Source organism: Epinephelus moara, chromosome 21 (genome assembly GCF_006386435.1).
Source record: "Epinephelus moara isolate mb chromosome 21, YSFRI_EMoa_1.0, whole genome shotgun sequence".
Taxonomy (NCBI): Eukaryota; Metazoa; Chordata; class Actinopteri; order Perciformes; family Serranidae; genus Epinephelus; species Epinephelus moara.
Genome location: NC_065526.1, coordinates 30,728,943 through 30,751,066, shown reverse-complemented (window position 1 = coordinate 30,751,066; position 22,124 = coordinate 30,728,943). Strand labels below are relative to the sequence as shown.

General features: G+C 38.4%; 1 protein-coding gene across 1 annotated transcript in view; it reads left to right on the top strand.

Moving 5' to 3' along the window:
- The window catches only part of LOC126382474 (disco-interacting protein 2 homolog C-like), a 245,612-nt gene that overhangs the window by 187,612 nt on the left and 35,876 nt on the right, over window positions 1-22,124 (top strand). Inside the window, exons 9-17 of the mRNA XM_050032358.1 lie at window positions 4,832-4,923; window positions 9,914-10,024; window positions 13,454-13,577; window positions 16,261-16,370; window positions 18,983-19,085; window positions 19,226-19,290; window positions 19,582-19,675; window positions 20,240-20,359; window positions 20,846-20,960. Of these exons, the coding sequence (XP_049888315.1) occupies window positions 4,832-4,923; window positions 9,914-10,024; window positions 13,454-13,577; window positions 16,261-16,370; window positions 18,983-19,085; window positions 19,226-19,290; window positions 19,582-19,675; window positions 20,240-20,359; window positions 20,846-20,960 (934 nt within the window). The remainder of the gene's footprint in view (window positions 1-4,831; window positions 4,924-9,913; window positions 10,025-13,453; window positions 13,578-16,260; window positions 16,371-18,982; window positions 19,086-19,225; window positions 19,291-19,581; window positions 19,676-20,239; window positions 20,360-20,845; window positions 20,961-22,124) is intronic.

Genomic DNA, 22,124 nt, shown 5'->3' with positions numbered 1-22,124 from the left:
GCCGGGCAATATAATGAGATTATATCGATGTTGTGATATCCTTTTGAGTCCCTGTGCCCTCATATCAGGACATCACATTTGGGTTTACTGGACCTTATACTTTATTCTGCTTAACACAGACCTGTTGTCCTCATTCGTGGACACTTTTTGTGCCATCTAGTGGTAGTAAGACTACAATACACTAATCCATGTACAAACAAGATGGCAGCCATCTCTGCCAAGTCAGTCTGCAGCCAATCTGGACACAAATCTGGACAAAACCTGATCACATTTTATTGTTGAAACTTGTTAATTTATGATTAATGAAGTTTGCAGTTTGACATGTCAACAAATTGACCAATTTACTGTAGCAACAGTAACAAGCTCAGCCAGTGTTAATTAGAAAGTACTTGTTTGAAGACATTCAGACATTATTGTCATCACGTTTGAGGACATTGGGTCTTTATTGTTGTCTCATTTGAGGACATTGGGACTTCATAATCATCTGGTTTGAGGACATGGAAGTAGTCTTGTTGTAGGACTTTGGGACTTCATTATCATCTGGTTTGAGGGCATTGGGATGTAGTCTATTTGATGACATCGGGACTTTATTATCGTCTCAGTTGAGGACACTGGGATTTTATTGTCGTTGACAGTTTTACGTTTTTTATATTTATTAGGTCCAAATAATCACAAATAGCTAGGAGAAATTGAAAATGCATACCAAACAAAAGTACAGGTCTCAGGAGGATATGAGACAAGATAATGTCTTAGATTCTGGATATCGTAACATCATAAGTGTTGTCTTTACCTGATAAAGGCTGCATTACTGTAAAGTGATGGAATTTTCTGAACTTACAGTTCTAGCTGTTCTATTATTTGCCTTCACCCACATAGTCATTATATCCACATTACTGATGATGATTAATCAAATATCTCATTGTGTAAATATTCTGTGAATGCACTAGTAGTCAACCCTACAGTATTGGTGTAATATTGATATTGAGATATTTGGTAAAAATGTTTTGATGTTTGATTTTCTACGTATTGCCCAGCTCTATATCATACAATATGACATCATTCATTACAGTGTGATACAATACTTTATGTAACAATATGCAAAACACCACAAAAGTCAGTACAAATTTTGCAATCTATAAAAAAAAAAAAAAAAAGAAAGAAAAAACCTTTCGACGATGCTAATCATCAAATCTAATTTCTTCAGCTGTTTGCCTCAGTGGTTAAGCTTGTAATCATTCTCACAGAGGCAAACTGAAAGGTTAAAACAGACCATTTCAAAAAAAGCTTTGTGGAAAGGACAAAAAAACAACACATAGTTGTCTGAAATCGTGTCCAATTGCAGAGATGTTATGTAATCCTTTTGTTAAACATTGGCTCAGTATGTGACCTACTGTTTCTCAGAATGAATTAGTTTTGTCTCTGTTTTTGTTCTTGGAGTCATTTTCTGAGAGTAGCTGCTGCTCTCAAACGGCAAACACGTAATTTCAGAACAAAAGTGCCCTTTTCAATTAAATTAAACTAGATGATTGGGCAGTTTCCTGCTCCTCTCCTCGGTTTCAGGGGATAAAAGGCTGCTGGATGAGCCTTTCATGGGTTGGCGGAGTAATGTCATCCTAAAAAAAGAAGAAGAACACAGAAAACTGACCCCAGCTCTGGACAGAAACACTCTGATTACATCTGCAGCTCTGCGATTTGGGCTCCTCTGCAGTTCAGCAGGAGAGACACTTTCCAACAACGCAACAGGAGTCCTCTTCTCTGATTGTTGGAGATGTTTTCAGCTGGAGGATGGCTGGCTGTCACCTCCAGGGTGCCCACTATTACTGCTGAAGTGCCCTTAAAGTGGGCATCCTCATCCCAAAACTGATTCAGGGTCACTGCAGAAGTTTCTGCACCTACAGAAAAAATAACTGCTTTCTGCAATCCATGGATATCAGTTAGTAAAGTTTTTTTAATGTTGTTATAACACTATCCTGATACTTATCGGTGGCATTATTACTCATAACTGACCTACTAACCATGACCTCCTTTTACATGATCAGCTTCAAATGCCTGCATTTTTTATGGAGCAAGTAGAGGCATCCTGCAGAGCAGTGGTTCATACCCTGGGTGTCAGCGTGACTCCAAAGGGTTGCAAATTAGGTCTGAGGGATCATGAGATAATTGATTAGGTAGAGTCTACACAAACAATTTTCCTTTTTTCCAAATTTTCTAAACCTTTTCTTTTTGTGGCAAAATATAGGAGAGTTCAACTATCCAGGCCTCTGAAAACTATTCAAATGAGTGTTTTTTCATGTAAGTGTCTCCTACTTTCTACTACTCCTCCTTCGGATATCACAGGTTAATTATTGCCATCAGACACATTGCGTGCATTAGTCCACCTTCCACATTCTTCTCCTCTTTCTCTGTCTCTTCCTCTCTAACACACACAGACACACACACACACACACACACACACACACACACACACACACACACACACACACACACACACACACAGACCTTGAGATCGTCGCAGTGCGGCTTGTCTCTGTCCTCAACCCATATCTTGCATTCTCATTGGCTATAACTTGGTGACAAGGTCCTGGACAGGACTAGCTATTTAGCCTGCGAGAAAACTGGGGAGCATCTTGGGCTTTTGTTGGGGAGCTCCAAAGACTATTGGCTAATGGGAAATCAGAGTTAAGTGACACAGAAAAGTTGTGTAGACTAGGCATGACATGTATCCCCAAACATGTAACCCCAAAGGATGCACAGGTCTTTACAAAGGCAGTGGCTAGGCAGATTTCCAGCAGTTATTGCTTTCTAAGCTCTCCTGGCATCCCTAATGAAGTCTAAATGGAAAAATCTGTTTTATACTCCTGGAAGACACAAATGGTTGTTTTTTGTGGCCCTTAATTCTGAATTGATCAATTAAATCCTTCCTTTATAACACTCTTTTTATAAACTGTAGTCACACCTATGGTGGAGTCAGTGTTTCTCTGCGTTTGTTTGCCATTTATGTTGTTTTTCTCTCCTGTCTATTTTCCTCGTGGGATCCCAAAGCTCTCCGTTCCTTCAATTCATTAGCTCTGACAAACATCAGAAAAAACCTCATTTAGTGTGAAAAACAATGAGGAATTCACGCTGGATTGCTCATGCATAATATCTGCGTCTGCCAGTCTGAATTAGGGAAAAAAAGCAAAGGATGGAAATTGATTCTTTTGTTGTGAGTTACTGCATTAATGAACAGAGCCAAGCTCGCCTGGTGGGTAAAATGAAACTGATCGGAAAGATTAGATAACATTACAATATATACAGCGAGATATTTAAAGCAGCAGTTATGTTGTAATACACCTTCCAAGAAGTTTAATAATTCTCAAGTTGTTTCTTTTTTGTTACGATGAGGTAAATGGTTCATATTGCCTGAAGCTGCATGAGCACTGACACTAAATCTAAATACATTCATCAGGATACCAACAAGTCTTCATCACTGTAATTATATACTGATGTGGCCTGTATGACTTCCCCTGATGTGCTGTGGTTGTGTCTCTGTGTGTAAAGTATTACATGGATTCAATTACTTCACCGTCATGAAGCGGCTCTGGTTTGCTGAATGTTATGAAATCTGTGTGATCATCTCCATACCAGTCCACCCGCGAGGTGAAACAATGGTCTTTAACATGAGTGTCATATAAGTGCAGTAATTTCTTGCACATGTGGAGTCATGATGTCATCCTTTGTTCGACCATGCAACTGCAAGAAAAAGTTCACCGTAGACATGTGTTCTTTCATAGGACACCAAAATGTTTCCTGACTTTAATCTCTTTGTTAGAATGTTATGCCTCTATGCCGGCGACAGCATTTGCTGGAGGCCTTAGGTTTTCAGGTTGTCCGTCCGTCCGTCCGTCCATCCAGCTGTCCGTTCCATTCTCGTAAATGCTCATGTACCGGTAAATATCTCAGGGAGGCCTTGAGGGAATTTCTTCAAATTTGGCACTAATGTCCATTCGGGCTCAGTGATGAACTGATGAATTTTGTAATCAAAGGTCAAAGTCAAAGTTTTTTCAAATGTGGCACAAACATCCACTTAGACTCAAAGAAGAATTTTTTATTTTTTTTTATTTTGGGGGTCAAAGGTCAAGGTCACCGTGACCATGCATCTCTCTCATTCTCGTGTCCACTTTGAGAAAAGGATGAACTGACTAGAATTTGGTGGTCAAAGTTTAAGGTCGCGGTGACCCTCTCATTTTTGTGAACATAATATCTCAAGAAAGCCTTGAGGGAATTTACTCAAATTTGGCACAAACGTCTACTTGGACTCAAGGGTGAATTGATTATATTAGAGGTCACTGTGACCTCACAAACATATTTTTGGCCAAAGTTCAAGAATTCTTACGCTAACTATCACAAAATTTCACACAGATGACTAAAAAGATAAAACAATGACATTTTATATCCAAAAGATCAAAAATCAACTTCACTGTGACATCATAATGTTCTGCAAAAACACTTTTCTGGCCATTACTCAACTTTGTGTCTCATGAACAGATGGGAAGACATTTGGTCAGATACTGAATTGATGGCGCTAATCTTGGGACCCCATCTTGAAACTATGCTGATAGTATAGATCTTCTTTGCTGCTAGGTTTAAGATGTGTGTGAAGCATTCGTGTTTAAACTGTAACTGCAACCTGACTGGTTTGTGAAGGCATATAGGTAATTCTAGTTCACAAACGTGTCACTAAACTATATCAGCCATTTCAAACCTTCTACAGTGAACGCTGTGGTTTCCTGTTATCCCCCTGTATGCTTTGTATAGCTTTATAATTCTAATTATTGTAATCTGCCTTTAGGAAAACTGTGGTCCAGAAGTGTGAAGGTGGCCTACAACCTATTGCACAAACTGGGAACCAAACAGGAACCACTCGTCAGACCTGGAGACCGGGTAAGTAAAAAGTAAACAACAACAAACAAAAACTAACAAAGTACTGATGCCACTGATGGATTCAACAGAGAGAACCAGACTGAGATGACCAGAAAAAAATAAGAAACAAAAATCGGTGACACAATTTTCGAGTGATTTCTCAACTTGAGGCCTCAGAGTTAAGAGTTGGACTTGAGTTGGACATTTGACTTGACGTGATTGCTGTGAGACTTGACAAACTAAAAATTTATCTTGACCTACGACCTGAGAGTAAAGACAATCAAGTCTTAAGTTTTGACCTTGTAAAACCCTGAAATCTGGCACAGAACAGAGATGGATGAGCTTGTAAAAATGAACTTCTGCAATCTAACATGCAAAAGATGGGGAACAATGGCAGGGGCTCATTGTGGTCTTATGTTCCCACTGTGGAAAAAATGATTAAGTAAAACCTTGAAACAATGAAAAGGTGAGTCAGTCTCAGGCAGACCTTGCAGAGCTGCTTACACTGCATATTTCATTTTGAGGCCTGTGCATTGTTATAGTTAGATAATCAGACACCGCATAGCCTTAACTGGACCTGGTGTGGATAACATCCTAAAACAATGTTGGAGCAGCTGTACTCAGCAGGAAGAGCATGTCATATACATATCCAAGTGTGAGTGAGACACCAAAATCCAAACTGCATCAGCTGTGTGCATGGTAGTTTGCATTTATACAGTGCTTTGAATGCAGCAATGTCCAGAAAAAAAATGCCCAGATTTCTCTGCATTATCCACAGACCTGGATATTAACAGTTCTCACATGGACAAATTACTTCAGCAGAAAGTAGTTACGTACAACACAGATGTTGTTGAAATTTTCAAATGTAAATTTTTATGTTTTCAGCAGCACAAATATAAATTCCAATATCAGTTCCACTTGTTACTGTATTGGATCAGAAACAAACACAACCAAACCATCTGCTAGGTAAAAAACAACTGGAGGTGAATGAGACAGTTTATTTTGGTAATTTGGGAGAACCGACTCTTTAACAAGAGTCAGCTGGGCTCAAAAACATCAGGCTTTTTCCTGTGTTGTCTCTTTGGTTTCCTTTGGTATTAACACATCACAGAGCAGCCGGGTAAAAAAACAGTTTACTTACATCACCTCTCAAGAGTTTTGGGTACCGACCCAACACATGGCCATTACTCAATGTTTTAAAAATGGACACATGTGTAGTCTGTCCTTCCTTTCCTGTCAGCATAATCATCACGTCACACTCGGGGCCTCTTTAACCAGCGCCCTACACGCCTCCACACATGAACAGACGATCACGCTTAAGTGGAAAAGAAGGTTCAGTGATAGTCCCACATGTGTCTGCTGCCATGTGACACCACCAGCGTCTCTGTTCTCCTTCTTCTTGTCCCTTTTTCATCTATTTTTTATTATTTTAAGCTCGATTTCCTGCTCAGCTGGAGACTAAGTCAAGGCTGGCACAGTGCCAGTGTGTGGTGATTTTTTTCTTTTTTCTTTAAATGTATTTCAGCTGGAAGGGTGTGTGTTTTAATCACTTTACAGCTCCTTTTTCCCTCCCGCTCAGCGTGAATTACTAACTGGTGTTTTTCACAGTTTTACTGAAGTTATAACAAGTTGCACACAGAGAAATTATGGTGTCTTATTTCTTTCTTTTCTTTGACAGAGGAATGTGTCTTGCAGGATGATTACAGAAATGAGTTTTACTGAGAGTGTTTAGAGGGCGGAGGAGATTTAATTACTCTAAGAAATTATACAGAAGTCGTTTTTTATGAATTAGAGGTTGAGGTTTTTATGTGGAAAAACAGTTTCAGGAAATGAGCCTGGTGAAGGATCAAGTGTGGTTTGTGAATGTGAAGTGACTTTCAGAATTTTAGGCATTGCATTTTTGTTTTCATTTTTATGTCAACTAAAGGATTCTAAAAAAGTTCCATGAAATATGTAGGGGTCATGTTCCAAAGACAGGAATTATTATATTTTTTTCAACTACTCAACATAAACCATTACAGAAGAAGAGTGACATCACAAGTTTATCTCTGAGTACAAATCTGTAATGTATATATGTTATTTCTAATATTAAAATCTCAAAAAATTACACAAACATTAGAAGGGAAAATTTGATTTTGAAAGTAATAGTTGCAAAATAAACACCCTTCTTGTGCTGCATTTTAGCCCTATCTTGTCTATTTTAAAATACATTAGATAGGCCGCTGCATATTAAAGTGTCTTCCATAATTGTTTGAACATATTGGACAAACTTTTCCTAAAATATAAAACCAGAGCAGTAAAGCATAGCATCCATACAACATTGTAAATGTCATCTTGACATCTTGACTCATATGTTGTCATCCACTCAAGATGATGATATGAAAATGGTATAGTTTAAAATTGAATTCAAACTTTAGAATTTACAGTGGAAAGCACAGAGTTGTCAGTCATGACGGTATGAAATATTATACAACATACTGCTCACAATTATGGATAAAGGATATCATGGGTGGGAACAGAAGAAGTGGGGTGTAATGTGTCCGAAAAAAACAGGAATAATCCTACAATACAGCAATACAATCAGTGAGCTAAGGATGCTGCAGACCCCCCACCCCTACTTTTTTTTTTTTATTTAATTGCTATTTTAATGTTTGCTCTGTCTTCTTATCGTTGTTTTCTACATCTATTCTATTTTTGTTATTGATGTTGTTTTAACTCTGTACCCCCCAATGTGCAGCACTTTGGTCGACTGCCGTCGTTTTAAATGTGCTCTAGAAATAAATCCTGACTTGACTTGACTTGACTTGACTTCCTCTATATAGCAAAATTCTTGATTTTGATTGGCTTGGAGGTGTGAATTAACTAAATTGCCAGAGACAAGATGCAAAAAAAACGCATCAGGCAGAGAAGCACAAAGACTCGCAGGTACAGACAGTAAAGAAAACAAAAACATTCAGCATAAAGGCACATAACATTGCAGTAACAGAGAGTGCCAGATGACAAGATTTCTACGTCTGTATAAAAGTTGGGCTCTGTAGCCCCAAGTTTTCAGCTTGTAGTGGGGCTGCTGTAGAATGGATAGGCAGGGGATTTTGTGGGACTTAACAGGAGGCCAGTGTAAGTTAGAAAAAAATTGGAGGTGATTTGGTGAGGTGCATATGAGAATTGGGCAGTGCAGGTTTGAACAGAACAGAAATCTAATCTGGGAATAACATAGGCCTGTAAGAATTTTTAAGCATCAGGTGGTGACAAGAAAGGTATGATTTTCACAAGTGACAAAAATACCAGGTGAACTTCCTTGTTAAGTGTTTATACAGTATGACATTGTTAAGTCTCTGCAGCCTCAGGCACACATGGTCACAGAATCATTTCCCCTCCACTCTCTCTCTGGTATCATCAGATGAAACCTGAACGGCTCCAATGAGACCCTCACATGTCAACATTAGTCCTGTTAAAGCATCATTACACCGCTCTCATTCACTCAGGTGCACTTAGCTTATAGCTTCAACCCCACACACATGCAGACACACATAGCACACACAGAGACACACACACACAGCCCAGTATTGTATATGGAAGCTATTATGCAGCACTTAAGCCAGGGTTCACCGTTACCATCACAACATGCTACTGGAGCCAAACTGGATCTAACATGGCTGAGTAGGAGATAAAAGCTCTGCTGTGACATTGCAGAAACATGTTGGATGCTGGTTGTTTTGTTCATGTGAGATGGCAGATAGAAACCTCCCTCACAAGAAATACACAGAACATGAGTTTTCATGGCGTAGACATGATCTTGGGATGATTCACCAACCATGAAAAATGTAGTGAAATGTACAGAATGAGCTGTGGAGAAGAAATTAATATTCTGTTGCTGTTGTCTACAAAAAATATTGATAGAGCTCAATCAACTCATGTTGTTTTAGGTCAAAAAGGTCAAATAAAGCAAATTGTGCCATTTTACATTTGTTTTTACTTTAGTGACATGTCTCAGCATTAGCTGATTGTGGGGTACTTGTACGGAAGGACCTGTTGCAGAAAATCCTCTTTTGCCGTAAATACTTTTTTTTCCATTACTAAACTAAATGCGTCTGAGCACCACACGTCACTCTACATTTGCATTAATACAAAAGGCAGTTTCCCCAGTTCAGAACTAGTTCACAGTACCAAACCTTGCATGTAGTGAGAAGATACATTAATGATGTGTACTTCAGGTGCACAGAAAAGGTGAAATAAATAGATGTTTATTAAATGTTTCACCTACTTTTTTCTTTATTTATATTAAACTTACTCACACTTTTTTACTATTTATTGTTCTCTTCTTTACAGCCAAAAGTTTGTAGTCATATTTGCTGCTGTTATGTAGCAGTTTTAGTAGTTTAATTAGCGCAAACAGTCTGAACTGAAGTGGAATGATGTAAAACAGAGCTGAAAACAAACAGAGGGATAGTCTGGATACTGGAGAGAATTATAGGAGAGGGAAGTTAAACAGTGTAGTGAACAGTGAAAAAGGAAGTTACAAGGGACAGGATTTAGAGAGAGCAAGCAGGAGACATGAAACAGATGCCTCTCAAAAGATTTGGCTTTATTCTTCTCTGATAAAATTATTCAACTGCTGAGCTCAACTCCTGCCTTTCTGGCAACTGTCCATATCCGTTAAACATCTCACACACACACACACACACACACACAGAATGCTTCTGTGTTGTTTACAGATTGGTGACAAATTGAATCAAACATTTGTAGAAACGTAGTGAATGCAGATGCTTCTATGCAGGCCAGGCTCACTGAATGGTTTGATGAAGATGAAGCTGTTTGTCCTACTTGCTCACTTGATGATGGTTTTCCTTTCCTTCGTCACCCACCTGTAAATGTTTCCATATAGGATTTCAGGTTTAAAAGGCAGAGATGCAACCATCTACCGTATTTCCTGTCTTACAATGGTAACAACAACATAACTTTACACTCTTCAGATATACCTCTTACCTCTCTTGTCTCTGTCTGCCTGTAGGTGGCGCTGGTCTTCCCAAACAACGACCCTGCTGCCTTTATGACGGCTTTTTACGGCTGCCTGCTGGCCGAAGTCGTCCCTGTGCCAATAGAAGTACCGCTGACCAGGAAGGTAAGCTGTCATAGTGCAGAACTTCAACCAAATGCTGAAAAATGTGTCCAAATACAAACAGTTTTGCATATCTATATTATATTATCAGAGAAGAAGAAAGGTAGACATAGTGAACAAGAGTAAAACATAGTAAACAAATAAGTGCTAACGACTATTAGCTAAATTAGTTGTAGCCTGTGTGTAAAAGTTAGCAGCTTTGCAAAAACAGGATTTATTGTAGTTTTGTATCATTGCATTGTTGCATTACATACATTAAGTGTTCCGCAGCTTGGCTTTTGAAGGAAACATAAAGGAGGCTGCCCAGATATTATCCAAAGAGGATGAAAGATAGTTGGAGGAAGAGAGAAAGAAAAGACTGTATTGAGTTGTTTGAGTCAACATTTGGGCCTCAGGCAGTCAGAGAAGTTTTGGTTGCCATTTCTTCTTTTTCTTCACGTCAAACAGCATTAGTGAGTTGAAAAGAGGACACGCAGCAGAGCCGAACAGCGCTAATTCACACCAGTCAATGGAGCTAATTCTTCACCGGGGGATTGTATTAAAAACATGAGTCATCAGAAGGCGCCTTGGTGAGTCATGGTGCAGCACAGAGGACACTGAGCTCTGCTGAGGTGTAATCAAAGCCAAATGTCCCCGAAGAAACATTTTCTGCTGTTGCTGTTGTTGTTGTAGGTTTGTTTGAGTCATAGTTTGGATTGGCTATCACAGCGCACTGTAACGTTGTCTGGGACGAATCAGGAGGCCCAAGTGTGTGTGTCAGAATCAGTGGAGGTCTGAATGTGGCTTTGTGAATTTCAGCTTTCTTCTTTATCTTTTAATAATTTATGTTAGAAACATTTATAAAGTTACAGAAAACAAATAACGGAAAAGGTACGTTACTCAAAAAAATAGATAAGTACATAAATAGATAAAAGAGTAGAGTACAAAGGGACCACAAACTCTTTGAAATTTAATGCGAGCTCTTCTTAAATCACTTTTTTAATGAGCAACTCATTGAACCCCATTGTGGAATATATATACACTAAGTACTGCACTAAAGTACAGTGTTAAAGTACTTGGATTTTACTTGAGCATTTTCATTTTATTCTATTTTATACTTCTCAGAGAGAAATACTGTCCTTTTCATTACACTAAATGTATTTGACAACATTAGTTATTTTGTAGTTCCAGATCATTAATTCAAAACCCAAATTATGATGTATAATTATGGATTAAGCCACCTGGCAGTATGTGCAGTAGTGGAAATTAGCTCCACCTTTAACAGCTGCAACATCAGTGATGCTTACACATTATGCATCAATAATTATAGGTAGTGAATATATATATATATGATTCTGAAATGGGATGTTCTGCATAATGAGTACTTTCATTTTAGGCGCTGTAAGTATTTTTGATGATAATACTTCTACTTGTTTTTTTTGGGGTTTTTTTAAGATATTTTTGGGAGGCATTTTTAGCCTTTATTTTTTGATAGGACAGACAAGCGTGAAAGGGGGAGAGAGAGAGGGAGTGACATGCAGCAAAGGGCCACAGGCTGGAGTTGAACCTGGGCCGATGCAGCAACAGCCTTGTACATGGGGCGCCTGCTCTACCATCAAGCCACCGACGCCCCAATACTTTTACTTTTAAGTAATATTTTGTATGTATATACTGTCTTTCCTTTTTTTAGTGGTACTGTGTAACTTAATATAATATAATCCTGGATCAATGCATGACATAAATAAAATCCTTGGTTGCTGTTTTTTATCATTATTCTACAACATAAAGGCATTGGCTGATATTATAGTTTTGAAATAATGTTTTGATTGTGAACTGAAATCTCATTGGCTGTTGATCAGATGCAGAACTACTGTTGTCGTCATTTGCTCCGAACATTAGTTAGTATTTTTTTTATAGACGATCATAAATGTAGTCGCCGTGAACAATGTGGTTTATCTTCTACTGCCCGAATTTGAAAATCTGCCTTTTGAGGGAAACTGGATATTAAACACCTCAGTGCCCACAACCCGTGGGATATTACTCTAAACCAAACCGCAAACATTACCCAAACTGACAGCGCGTATAAACAGGGAGTTGAGCAGTAACACACTAAGGAGAACATTATGTTCTCAGTCAGATTATCACTTGTGTTAAACTGTGTTTGAATTGTGAAACAGTGCGTTATGTCAAACTGTTATTATCTGATTTTGCATCTGTCCAAAGTAACGTTAGTCATCGCCCCACTATTTTTTCCACCTAAAAACGCCACTGCATGTTTTATCTGATGTCATAGCATTAAAAAATACACTTTAACACTGTTAGTGAAGGCTAAATCTTCTTACTTACACCGCGACTAGTCCATAAAACATCCATAAAACTGTTTCTGTACAACTTCATACAATAAATATGTCCACAACATCCTGCTACATGTTGAAATACAATATTTAAAACACCATACAAACATCTTTTCACGGCCAAATCTACAAAAAACAAGCTTACTAAGTGAGAAGTACTATTATTATCTGCTCAAACAATAAATTTGCCTTAAAAAAAAGCAGAAGAAGTAAAAGCCACATGTCTCTGCTCCATGAAGTCATTTTTATTTAAATTTATTCCCCATAAAATCTTGGCCACAAGGAGGAGAACACTTTTACAATTTCATATGTTTTAGATTAAAATGACGTGTTTTCATCTGACTGTACTGCAAGAAATCATAGACAGCTAATGTGAATGTTTTATGAGAACAGAACAAAAAAATAAATCTGGCAGATCAGCCCAAAGGGGGGTCATATGGTGCAGTTACAAAACATGGGCTATGTGTAAAACTGTGGGCAGTGTTTATAGTATGAATCTAGATGAAATGTAACTTCCTATTAGTCTCTAGGTGCGTTTCTGTGAAGGCATTTGAAAGTCTTCCAGACACTGACCATTGGATGAACTTACAGGGACAGAATCATTTCTACAAGCAGCAATTATAAGAGATTAAAACCACAAAGAAATGTTTAGATTACGAGCATATGGGCATGTGCTTGTCGAGCATGCTGGTATATTGACCATATGAAGTAGTCATCTGTACAATAGTATCATTTTCAGCAGTGTAGTGGAGGGTAAATGTAGGTTTACGGGGTAATAACCATCTCTTTTTCTGGCTGTGATCGGATGGTTTCATACCAAAAGGAACCTTAGGAGTTGTAGTTGACTTCTCTCCTTTCATTTTTATGTCCACAGGCTTGTACCAGTCAGTTTGTAACTCAGTGGAAGTAATGATTCAACCAGGAAAGTTTCATGTCAATGCTGCCGCTGTCAGTTACCAAAAATTGACAAACTCTGACCCACCTCCCACTTTACAACTGTATCACGCAGAGAAGCTGAGAACGACCAAGAAGCAGTTATTGATTAATTACAATCCAATTCAGATGATTAGTCACATTTGATGTCTCTGTCTCTGTCCAGGATGCCGGCAGTCAGCAGATCGGGTTTCTGTTGGGGAGCTGTGGAGTGACAGTGGCTCTGACCAGCGACGCCTGCCATAAAGGGTTACCCAAGAGTCCCACAGGAGAGATCCCACAGTTCAAAGGTTTCACACACACACAGAGCCTATTGTCACACCTGTGCACATACCAGTAAAGAGTGTATTTGTAGCAACATGCATGAACTCTATACGCCCTAGTGTTAAATATCAAGAATCGAGATCCCAGCATTAGAAAAATCAACTCCTGCGAAAAAATACACGTGGGAACCTGGAATTATTTGCATGTTTTTGCACGTGTTGGTGTACTGAGGACAATCATATGAACTGAAACAAAAACACCTTATTATCAATGTCAGGCAGCTGCTGTCATTGCTAAATACTGAAGTAGAGCCATAAAATTCTGTTCTAACAGCAAAATAACTGGTTTAGCTTTCAGCTGCAGCCATTTCTCTCTTTTATTAAAACACAATAAATAGGAATTATAATTGAATACAATTAAATAAAAATGAGCAAAAAATAATGGACCATAAATGCTGTTGTAAAGCATTTATAAGGCAGTAACAAGTCAAATAAAAGACTAACCTCATGTGACAATCACACTGATATCTATACTCAAAGCAGTGCACTGCACACACACTATCAGAGGTCAGAGTGTATCAGTGCCTCTCTTGTATCAGGACAGCTTTCCTGTCTCTCTGCAGGATGAATGGACAGACTGATGGCAGCAGACAGCGAGGCTGAGTAACGGATGACAGAAAGATAGAGACACATAGACAGAGAGAGAGAAATAGAAAGACAGAGAGAAAGAGAGAGGCAGTGAAGCAGTATTGTAAATCGATGGAGAAGCAGCCGACAAGAAGGAAGAGAGAAAGAGACGCATGATGAATTGAGAATAGAGAGACATTAGCACTGAACAGAGACGGAAAGAGAGCGAGAGTAACCCAGTGATTAATAACGACTGTTTGCTTTTCAGTAATGGATGTATAAATAGCAACATGATGCCGCCAGATTTACTGCTCTTCACTCAGTATGGATTTGTGTGTGTGTGTGTGTGCGTGTGTGTCTCATTAAGGTGGAGTGCTCCACTTATCGATCAGCAGGCTTTAAACTCATCTCATTCACATGGCTGATTGTTTCTTCTGTCCCACTGCCTGCGCAGCATTAATTCAGACATTAACAGCCCCTCACATACTCAGGATTTTACATTCACTCATGTTCTGCCATGTAAACACTCACACACTGAGCAACACATCCTCGCTAGAGTAATAATCCTTGTAACGGAAGAAGTAAAACTGGTGCTCCCACTTGGCCAAATAAGCCACAGTTTTAACATTTCTTTTTAGTGATATGTGGATGGCATGCAATCTGTCGTCACATGCTGGATGTCCAAAACCATCCTTAAATTCAATAAAGACACATCTGAAACAGTCCTCTTTGAGTTAGGGGTTGGTTTTGACTTTAACCTGCTAACAAAATACTGTTTAACAGTCCTGTTTTTAGTCAAACGTTATTAGTTTACAGTGTAATTTTGTGACTTTTGTGTACAAGCTAGGGTGGTTAAAGGGATTTACCATGAATCGTTGGGTTGTTGGTTCATCTCGTCTGTCCACGTGTCGAAGTGTCCTTGAGCAAAACACTGAAAAAACACCCCGTATGAAGGATATTTTGAACAAATGTGTCTGTTAAATGATTTCAATGTCATGTAAAACTAGGGGATGTGAACCAAAATGAACCACAAAGAAAAACGACATTTACAAGTAACATTTTATTCCCCATTAATCAAACCAACAGAACGAGTTGGGGAAAACCTTTTAACCTGCTCTACACCTGAACATTTTCTCATGCAAATTCTATTTTTTTAATTACTTTTTGTGTTTTAATTGTCACACACAATGTTATGATGCCCTTTTAAATGTCCAATTGTTTTGTCTTTTATAGAAGCACTACCACTAGTTCATTATTTTCAGAGAGGTTTCCGAAGGTGGCCCGCAGGTCTCCCGCAAAGTAACTGCAGGAGCAGTTTATTTACATATTCAAACTGATGCAAGTCTGTCTGTACCATCCACAAAAAGGGTGCAACAGCTGGTATTGTGTTCACCTTGTGTGCGTGTCATCATGGCAAAATGTGGTCCTTGAGACACCTTTTGTAGTGCGAACTATCACAAAAGCAGACAGATTTTTGTCAACACAATAATGTTGCAACCGTGCAAGATGCAGTCATGAAACTTGACGGGTATGTAGGTGAGATCAAAATTTAAGCCAAATTCGAAGGTAGATGTGGTCCGAGCAAGGGGGCCAGAAGTGGTGGGGTAGGAAGTAGGAAAGGGGCCATTGGCTATCCCACTTTACTCCCCTGGCCCACATTCCCTTAGTTGCAGATCAGTGTATTGGGGCTAGAGTGATCCCGTCATAAGATGATCTCTAGTTTAAAAAACAATGTCTGTGCCTTTCTGGAAACCAGCAATTAGATTCTTGTTCATGTAACCTTATTCAACTTTTTTATTAATGGCCAAAAAAAGCAAAATCTAAGTATGATCACACAACGAATCCTGAATCCAAATCCAATCCTAGCGCTAGATAAAAGCCTAGTTCCAGAGTCTGTTCAGTCTAAATGAGGTTGAGCAGTTAAACCAGGAAGGAAAAACCAACCTATGAATGTTAAAATGAAAGTGGTCTCAGAACTGCCAAAATACAACAGCTGAAAACAGTAGCAAGCTGCTCATGGCAGAAACCTTTTACAAACACTGGGGACATTGAGGATGTTTGTTTTGTGTCCCTGTGTGTCCAGGCTGGCCCAAGGTGCTGTGGTTTGTTGCAGAGTCCAAACACCTCTCCAAACCTCCCCGAGACTGGTTCCCACATATCAAGGACGCGAACCAGGACACTGCCTACATTGAGGTAACACACATACACACACACGCTGGTACAAACACTGAAGCGTGTCTGCTCTGGGGCACCAAACATTTCCACTCCTGTAGTTCAGTCATTACTATCTGGTGAATGGAGATCGATGGCGCTACATGTCTTTTGGATTAGAATCACACTGCAGCTGAGTGGATGTTTCACTGTTTCTCTGCCGGCTGCTGATCAATGTTATCATCTTGTCTGATTGATTTACATTTACCTGACACACCTTTAAGCAGCTGGGCAATAATTGCACCAGCAGCAAGGTGAAATGTCTCCCTGATTGCAGCGGGGATTGAAAAAGGCCAAAAGGAAAATGATGAAAGTAGAGGGATGATTGAAAAACGATCGACCTTTTGTTTTTAACAGAGACGGCGTCCCAGACAGCCAAGACAGATGAAATTACCGTGACTCGAGGAAATTTGTCTTTTTCTTTTTTTTTTTTTCAGTAAGACTAACGTTTTTGTGTTAATGTCTCAGCATGATTCATAACTTTAATAGCAGCCTATAATGTGCTTCATTTTCATTCCAGCGGTCATTTGTCAGAAATGTGCCAGACTTTTCAGACAGAGATCTTATTTTGGAAAGAATCTCATCCATTACTGTTGACTCCACAGCACTCAGGCATCATTTTGCTTTTGGGAACTCAAGAAAAATAGAAACTCAGGTTCATCAGTCAGCATTTTTACATCTGATTCAGGCCTCAAAAAATACATTAATATTTTTATCACAATGTGTCAACATGACTTCGTGTTTTTCTAGTCTCACAGTTGACTGACAGCTGAGATATCTTTTCACGTACACAATATTTTGACTATAAAAATAAAAATACAAAAGTATTTGCATTAAGATATTCTTAATACCAAAAGTACCAAAAGGTCTTATTAAACAGAACGGCCCCTTTCAGTATATTATATCATTGGATTATAATAATTGATGCATAATATGTGCATCACTTCAATGTTACAGCTGAAACCGTTGCTATAATCACACAGCACTAAATGGGACAGATAATATGTGAAAAAAAATCATATTCCTCTTCCCACTCTATTTCCTTGTAGCACTTCTAATGGCCTTACTGCATGTCAACGAAAACAATCAATCAGAGCTGAGGAGTCTCTAAAGGAGCTTTCATTCATGTCAATCACTGCTCTCGTGAACTGTGGTCTGTCAAACTAGGCAGCACTGGTCAAAAATAAATCAAAATTCAGTTACTGCATTGTCTGTTTCTCACTTCAAATGTTTTCAGAAACCAATTTTAGTGTACTGTTTAGCTGTAAAATGAGAAAGTCGGTCCGGCTGGTTGGTGGTGCTTGGTACCTAGGCCAGTTGTATTCAACAAGGTGATCAATCATAAACTTTCTCATATTACAGCTAAACAGTACACTCAAATATGTTAGGAAAACATTTGAGGGAAGAAATAGGCAATGCAGAAACTAAATATTGATACATATTTGATCAGCGCTGCCTAGTTTAACAGTCTCAATGCACACAAACAGTAATACACATGACTGACAGCTGTGTTACAGACTCCTCGGCTCTAATTTGTTGTTGTCTGTGCGCCACAGTAGGTTCTAGTGAATGTTGTTAGAAGCAGTAGGGAGAGGAGGAAGGGCATAATTTTTCCCACAGATTATTTGTCTCATGTATTTTCAGAATATAGTGCAAACATGACAGTAAGTTATTTTGATTATAAGTTACCAACTGTAGCTCTAACCTATAATAGTCCATCATAATTTATTAATTGGCAATATTTTGTATTATTAATTTAAATCTGCAAAGTAACAAGTAACAAAAGTCATCAAATAAACCTAGTGGAGTAAAACGTACAATATTTCCCTCTGAGTAGTGGTGTAGATGTTTAAAGCTGCATAAAGTGGAAAGGGTAAAGTATCTCAGAACTGTAGTAAGTACATTTACTTGCTAAAATATCCATAGCTACTTTCCACCACGGCATGTAAGTAGAAGGGCATTCTCTTTTGTTATTAAGCAATTAATGACTGTCTACTTACAAAACAGAGACATTTTGGATGTAAGTGGACTGTTACTTTAGGCGTAGAAAATAAAAAATGATGACAAAAAAAGTGTGCTTGCCCTATGGTTATAGTTTAGTGATGAACTGTATAATTTGAAAATAGTAATTTTCCTGCGTTGGTAATAAAAAGTTGCATTTACAGAAATTAAATGGTAATTAAAAAAAGATTCATACAATTTTTAGAATTGATTTAATTTCATTAAAAGTATCTGCAGATTTATTAATGTTAATCTCCAGTATTACTTTTTTCAAATTAGATTTAAGAGAGCAATTATACAGAAATTTAAATTAGGTTTTAAAAACTCCATTTGCAGTCTAAATTATTTGACTTACTTTTATTACAACGTCATAGATTACGCTGGCATGTATAACCAGGAGAATATTCTGAGCTGTCCTCATCACAAGAGGACCTCATTTAGTGTAAACTCCAATCAGCTGTGTCGTCTTACATGTTGTACATGTTCCTTTCTGGAAATATTTCTGTAATAATCTGTCAAAACAAAAACTGATTCAGTGAGCTGTTGAACACGGCAAGTACACCCCCTTACTCTCTCTGTCTTTGTGTGTCCAGTATAAGACCTGTAAGGACGGCAGTGTCCTAGGTGTGACGGTGATGAGGATAGCCATGCTCACACACTGCCAGTCCCTCACGCAGTCCTGCTCGTACACAGAAGGTAACACACAAACACACACACACACTCACACACACATTTACTTTAAATTCCTCTCACTTGAGATAAAGTAATGTGTGGTTCTTCCCTAAATGTGGCATTGAGGTTCATCTCTCTGTGTCTCACTCTCTCTCTTCCTCCAGCTGAGACCATAGTGAATGTATTAGACTTCAAGAAGGATGTAGGACTGTGGCACGCCGTCCTGACTGTAAGAAAAACACCTTAAACATTACGGTCTTGCTTAATCAATTAAAATGATGAATGAAAGTATAAATGCACAATTAAACTGACAGGTTTAAATTATGTTTTTTATTTTGTCATTTAGTGGCTTCTGAGTCATGAATATTAAACTTAGAGTTAAATATTAAAATGAAAAAAATGTCAACTTTATGTCTGTTTTGTTGTGTATGTATCTTTTAAACAAGTTATACACATTCTGAGTTTTTTCAAAAACATCCCTTACACTGGATTATTTCCTCCCTCTCTCTGTCCCTGTCAGAGTGTAATGAATATGATGCACGTCATCAGTATTCCCTACGCCCTCATGAAGGTCAACCCTCTGTCCTGGATCCAAAAATGCTGCCAGTACAAAGGTAATCTAATCAACCCAACCCATACTATTCAAAAATAAAGTAATGCTAAGGATTGGAAATGTCCCAATTCAACATCACTAAATCATGTACCTACATGTTACTTAACCTGCTGTAAACTAATCAGGGTATCACTGGAAGCCTCTTTTCTCTTTTGTTGTACATTTCATATTGTGATCCAGCCGATTATATTGTGAGTAGAAACCTGCTGGATAGTTTCACAACACAAAACAGAAAGATGCCACTGGTTGTGTTTGACTGTACTGACTGTATTTTATTGTTTTTGTGTTAGCCTTTGATTGCAAACAGTGGGGAACAAAATATTAGAAACATCTCTCAGTATAATCCAATGTAATAAAATATAACCCATATCTAATACAGAAGTACCCCAAAACTGCAGCCCTCAAAATTGGCTCAGAGTTGCATTTATTGGTCTCTGACACCGAGTCACATGTTGGATTTCATTATGTCGAGCACCTGGACCAAAATATGAAGTAACTTTTGAACAGAAATCAGGCAGATTTTTATTAAATGTGTGTTAATATATGTGTGGTGTTTTGTTTGTAGCTAAGGTGGCGTGTGTGAAGTCGCGGGATATGCACTGGGCTCTGGTGGCCCACCGGGAGCAGAGAGACATCAACCTGAGCTCCCTGCGCATGCTGGTGGTGGCTGACGGCTCAAATCCCTGTAAGAGCACACTCTCTAAAAATGTTATGTGCGAAAGTAAAGCTCATGAATTCATTCAAAACAAAAGGGTTCATCCTCTGGGGACCATGAATATCCAACCACACAAATTTAATGGCAGTTTGACCAGTACAACAGCGTTTTTTTCAGGTATTTATTAAAGCAAACAAACAAACCACAAAGATTATTTCAGCAAATAGCACATGACATCATGCTGAAATCAGACATTGTGCTTTTCATAATAATGGTAGTTAAAGAAGTAGAAATGAAACTGTTGTACTGAAAATGCAGTTTCTAGATTCAACTGTCCAACAGTATCTTAAGTAGCCAAGCTTCACATTTGAACATTTTATGTCCAATTTCTAAAGATTCATCAAAAAGTGTAATTCAAATTGCAATCATACCATCAATAAAAGCTGTAATGAGCAGCTTCCACTTTGCTGTAAGGCACTTAAAAAGAAGCACTGACTTTTAAATTGTGTCTTTCAGGGTCGATCTCATCCTGTGACGCCTTCCTCAACGTCTTCCAGACTAAAGGTTTGAAGCCGGAGGTCATATGTCCCTGTGCCAGCTCTCCCGAGGCCCTGACTGTAGCTTTAAGAAGGTACACACGCACACACACACACACACACACACACACACACGCATGTGTCTTTTTATTGGTGTTTGCACATTAAACATCACAAGACACACACAGAAGTGATATGAAGAGTTGCTACACAATTTAGATTAAATTTAATGAAAAAAGATAAATACTGAAAATCACTGGTGTTCTTCACAGTGGAAATTTTCAGTGTACAGCTCTAAACGTACTATTTTAAACATAATCAGGTTGACATCATAATGAATCAAATCCTCTGGTTAAAACAGAAATCATGAAATATAAAGTTATAAAAACACCCAGTTTATTTCCACAGGCCCTGCGAACACTTTTCGCTTGTATAGATCCATATATTTATTCACTCTCCACAGTAAATAAGTAGCTTCTTTGTGGCTTTGCCCTCCTTCCTCTATGACTCGCTCTTATTTTAGCTCATTCACCCCCGACTTTACAGTTTTGTGGCTTTTGAAACACTAAACTTACAATCTTTCCACCTCTTTCATCATCCACACTGTAGTTCAACCACATTACAGCATTACAGTCAACCAGGGCGGCTTTCATTCACGTGTTGGCTGTAATTTATGCTTCGAACTCTTAATTACAACACTGTAAAAGCCGTGTGTGTGTGTGTGTGTGGGTGTGAGCCTAATAAATAGCACTTGGCCTCAGCGGGTGTGGTAGTAATGAACTCACTTTATTTTCAGAAGAGCTGCTTCGAAACTCATTAAAAAATCACAGAACAGGACACACACAAACACATGCACAAACACAGCTGTATTTGTGAGGACGCTAATGTTAACCTCAATTTAATTCTAACAATAAACCTAAATCTCCCTAAAAAGCCTCAAACCTTCAGACACTCACTTTCCAAAATATTCTGACTCTCTAAATTTGCTTTGGAAAAGATTAGTCCATATTTTCTAAAATGTTTTCACCTTCCAAAAATATTGTAACTTTTTAAAATTGCCCTCTCTTTGCAGATATGTCCTCACATTACAAGAATATTGTGATGCTCCAAAAATGTCTTCACTTTCCAGGTTCTCCATGCTTTCCAAAAAAATATAAAGAAATTGAGAAACCTGATTCCTTACTGCATAAAAATATTGTCACCTCCCAAAAAAATGTTGTCACTCAGGATCTAAAATTTATTATCACAATGATAGACAG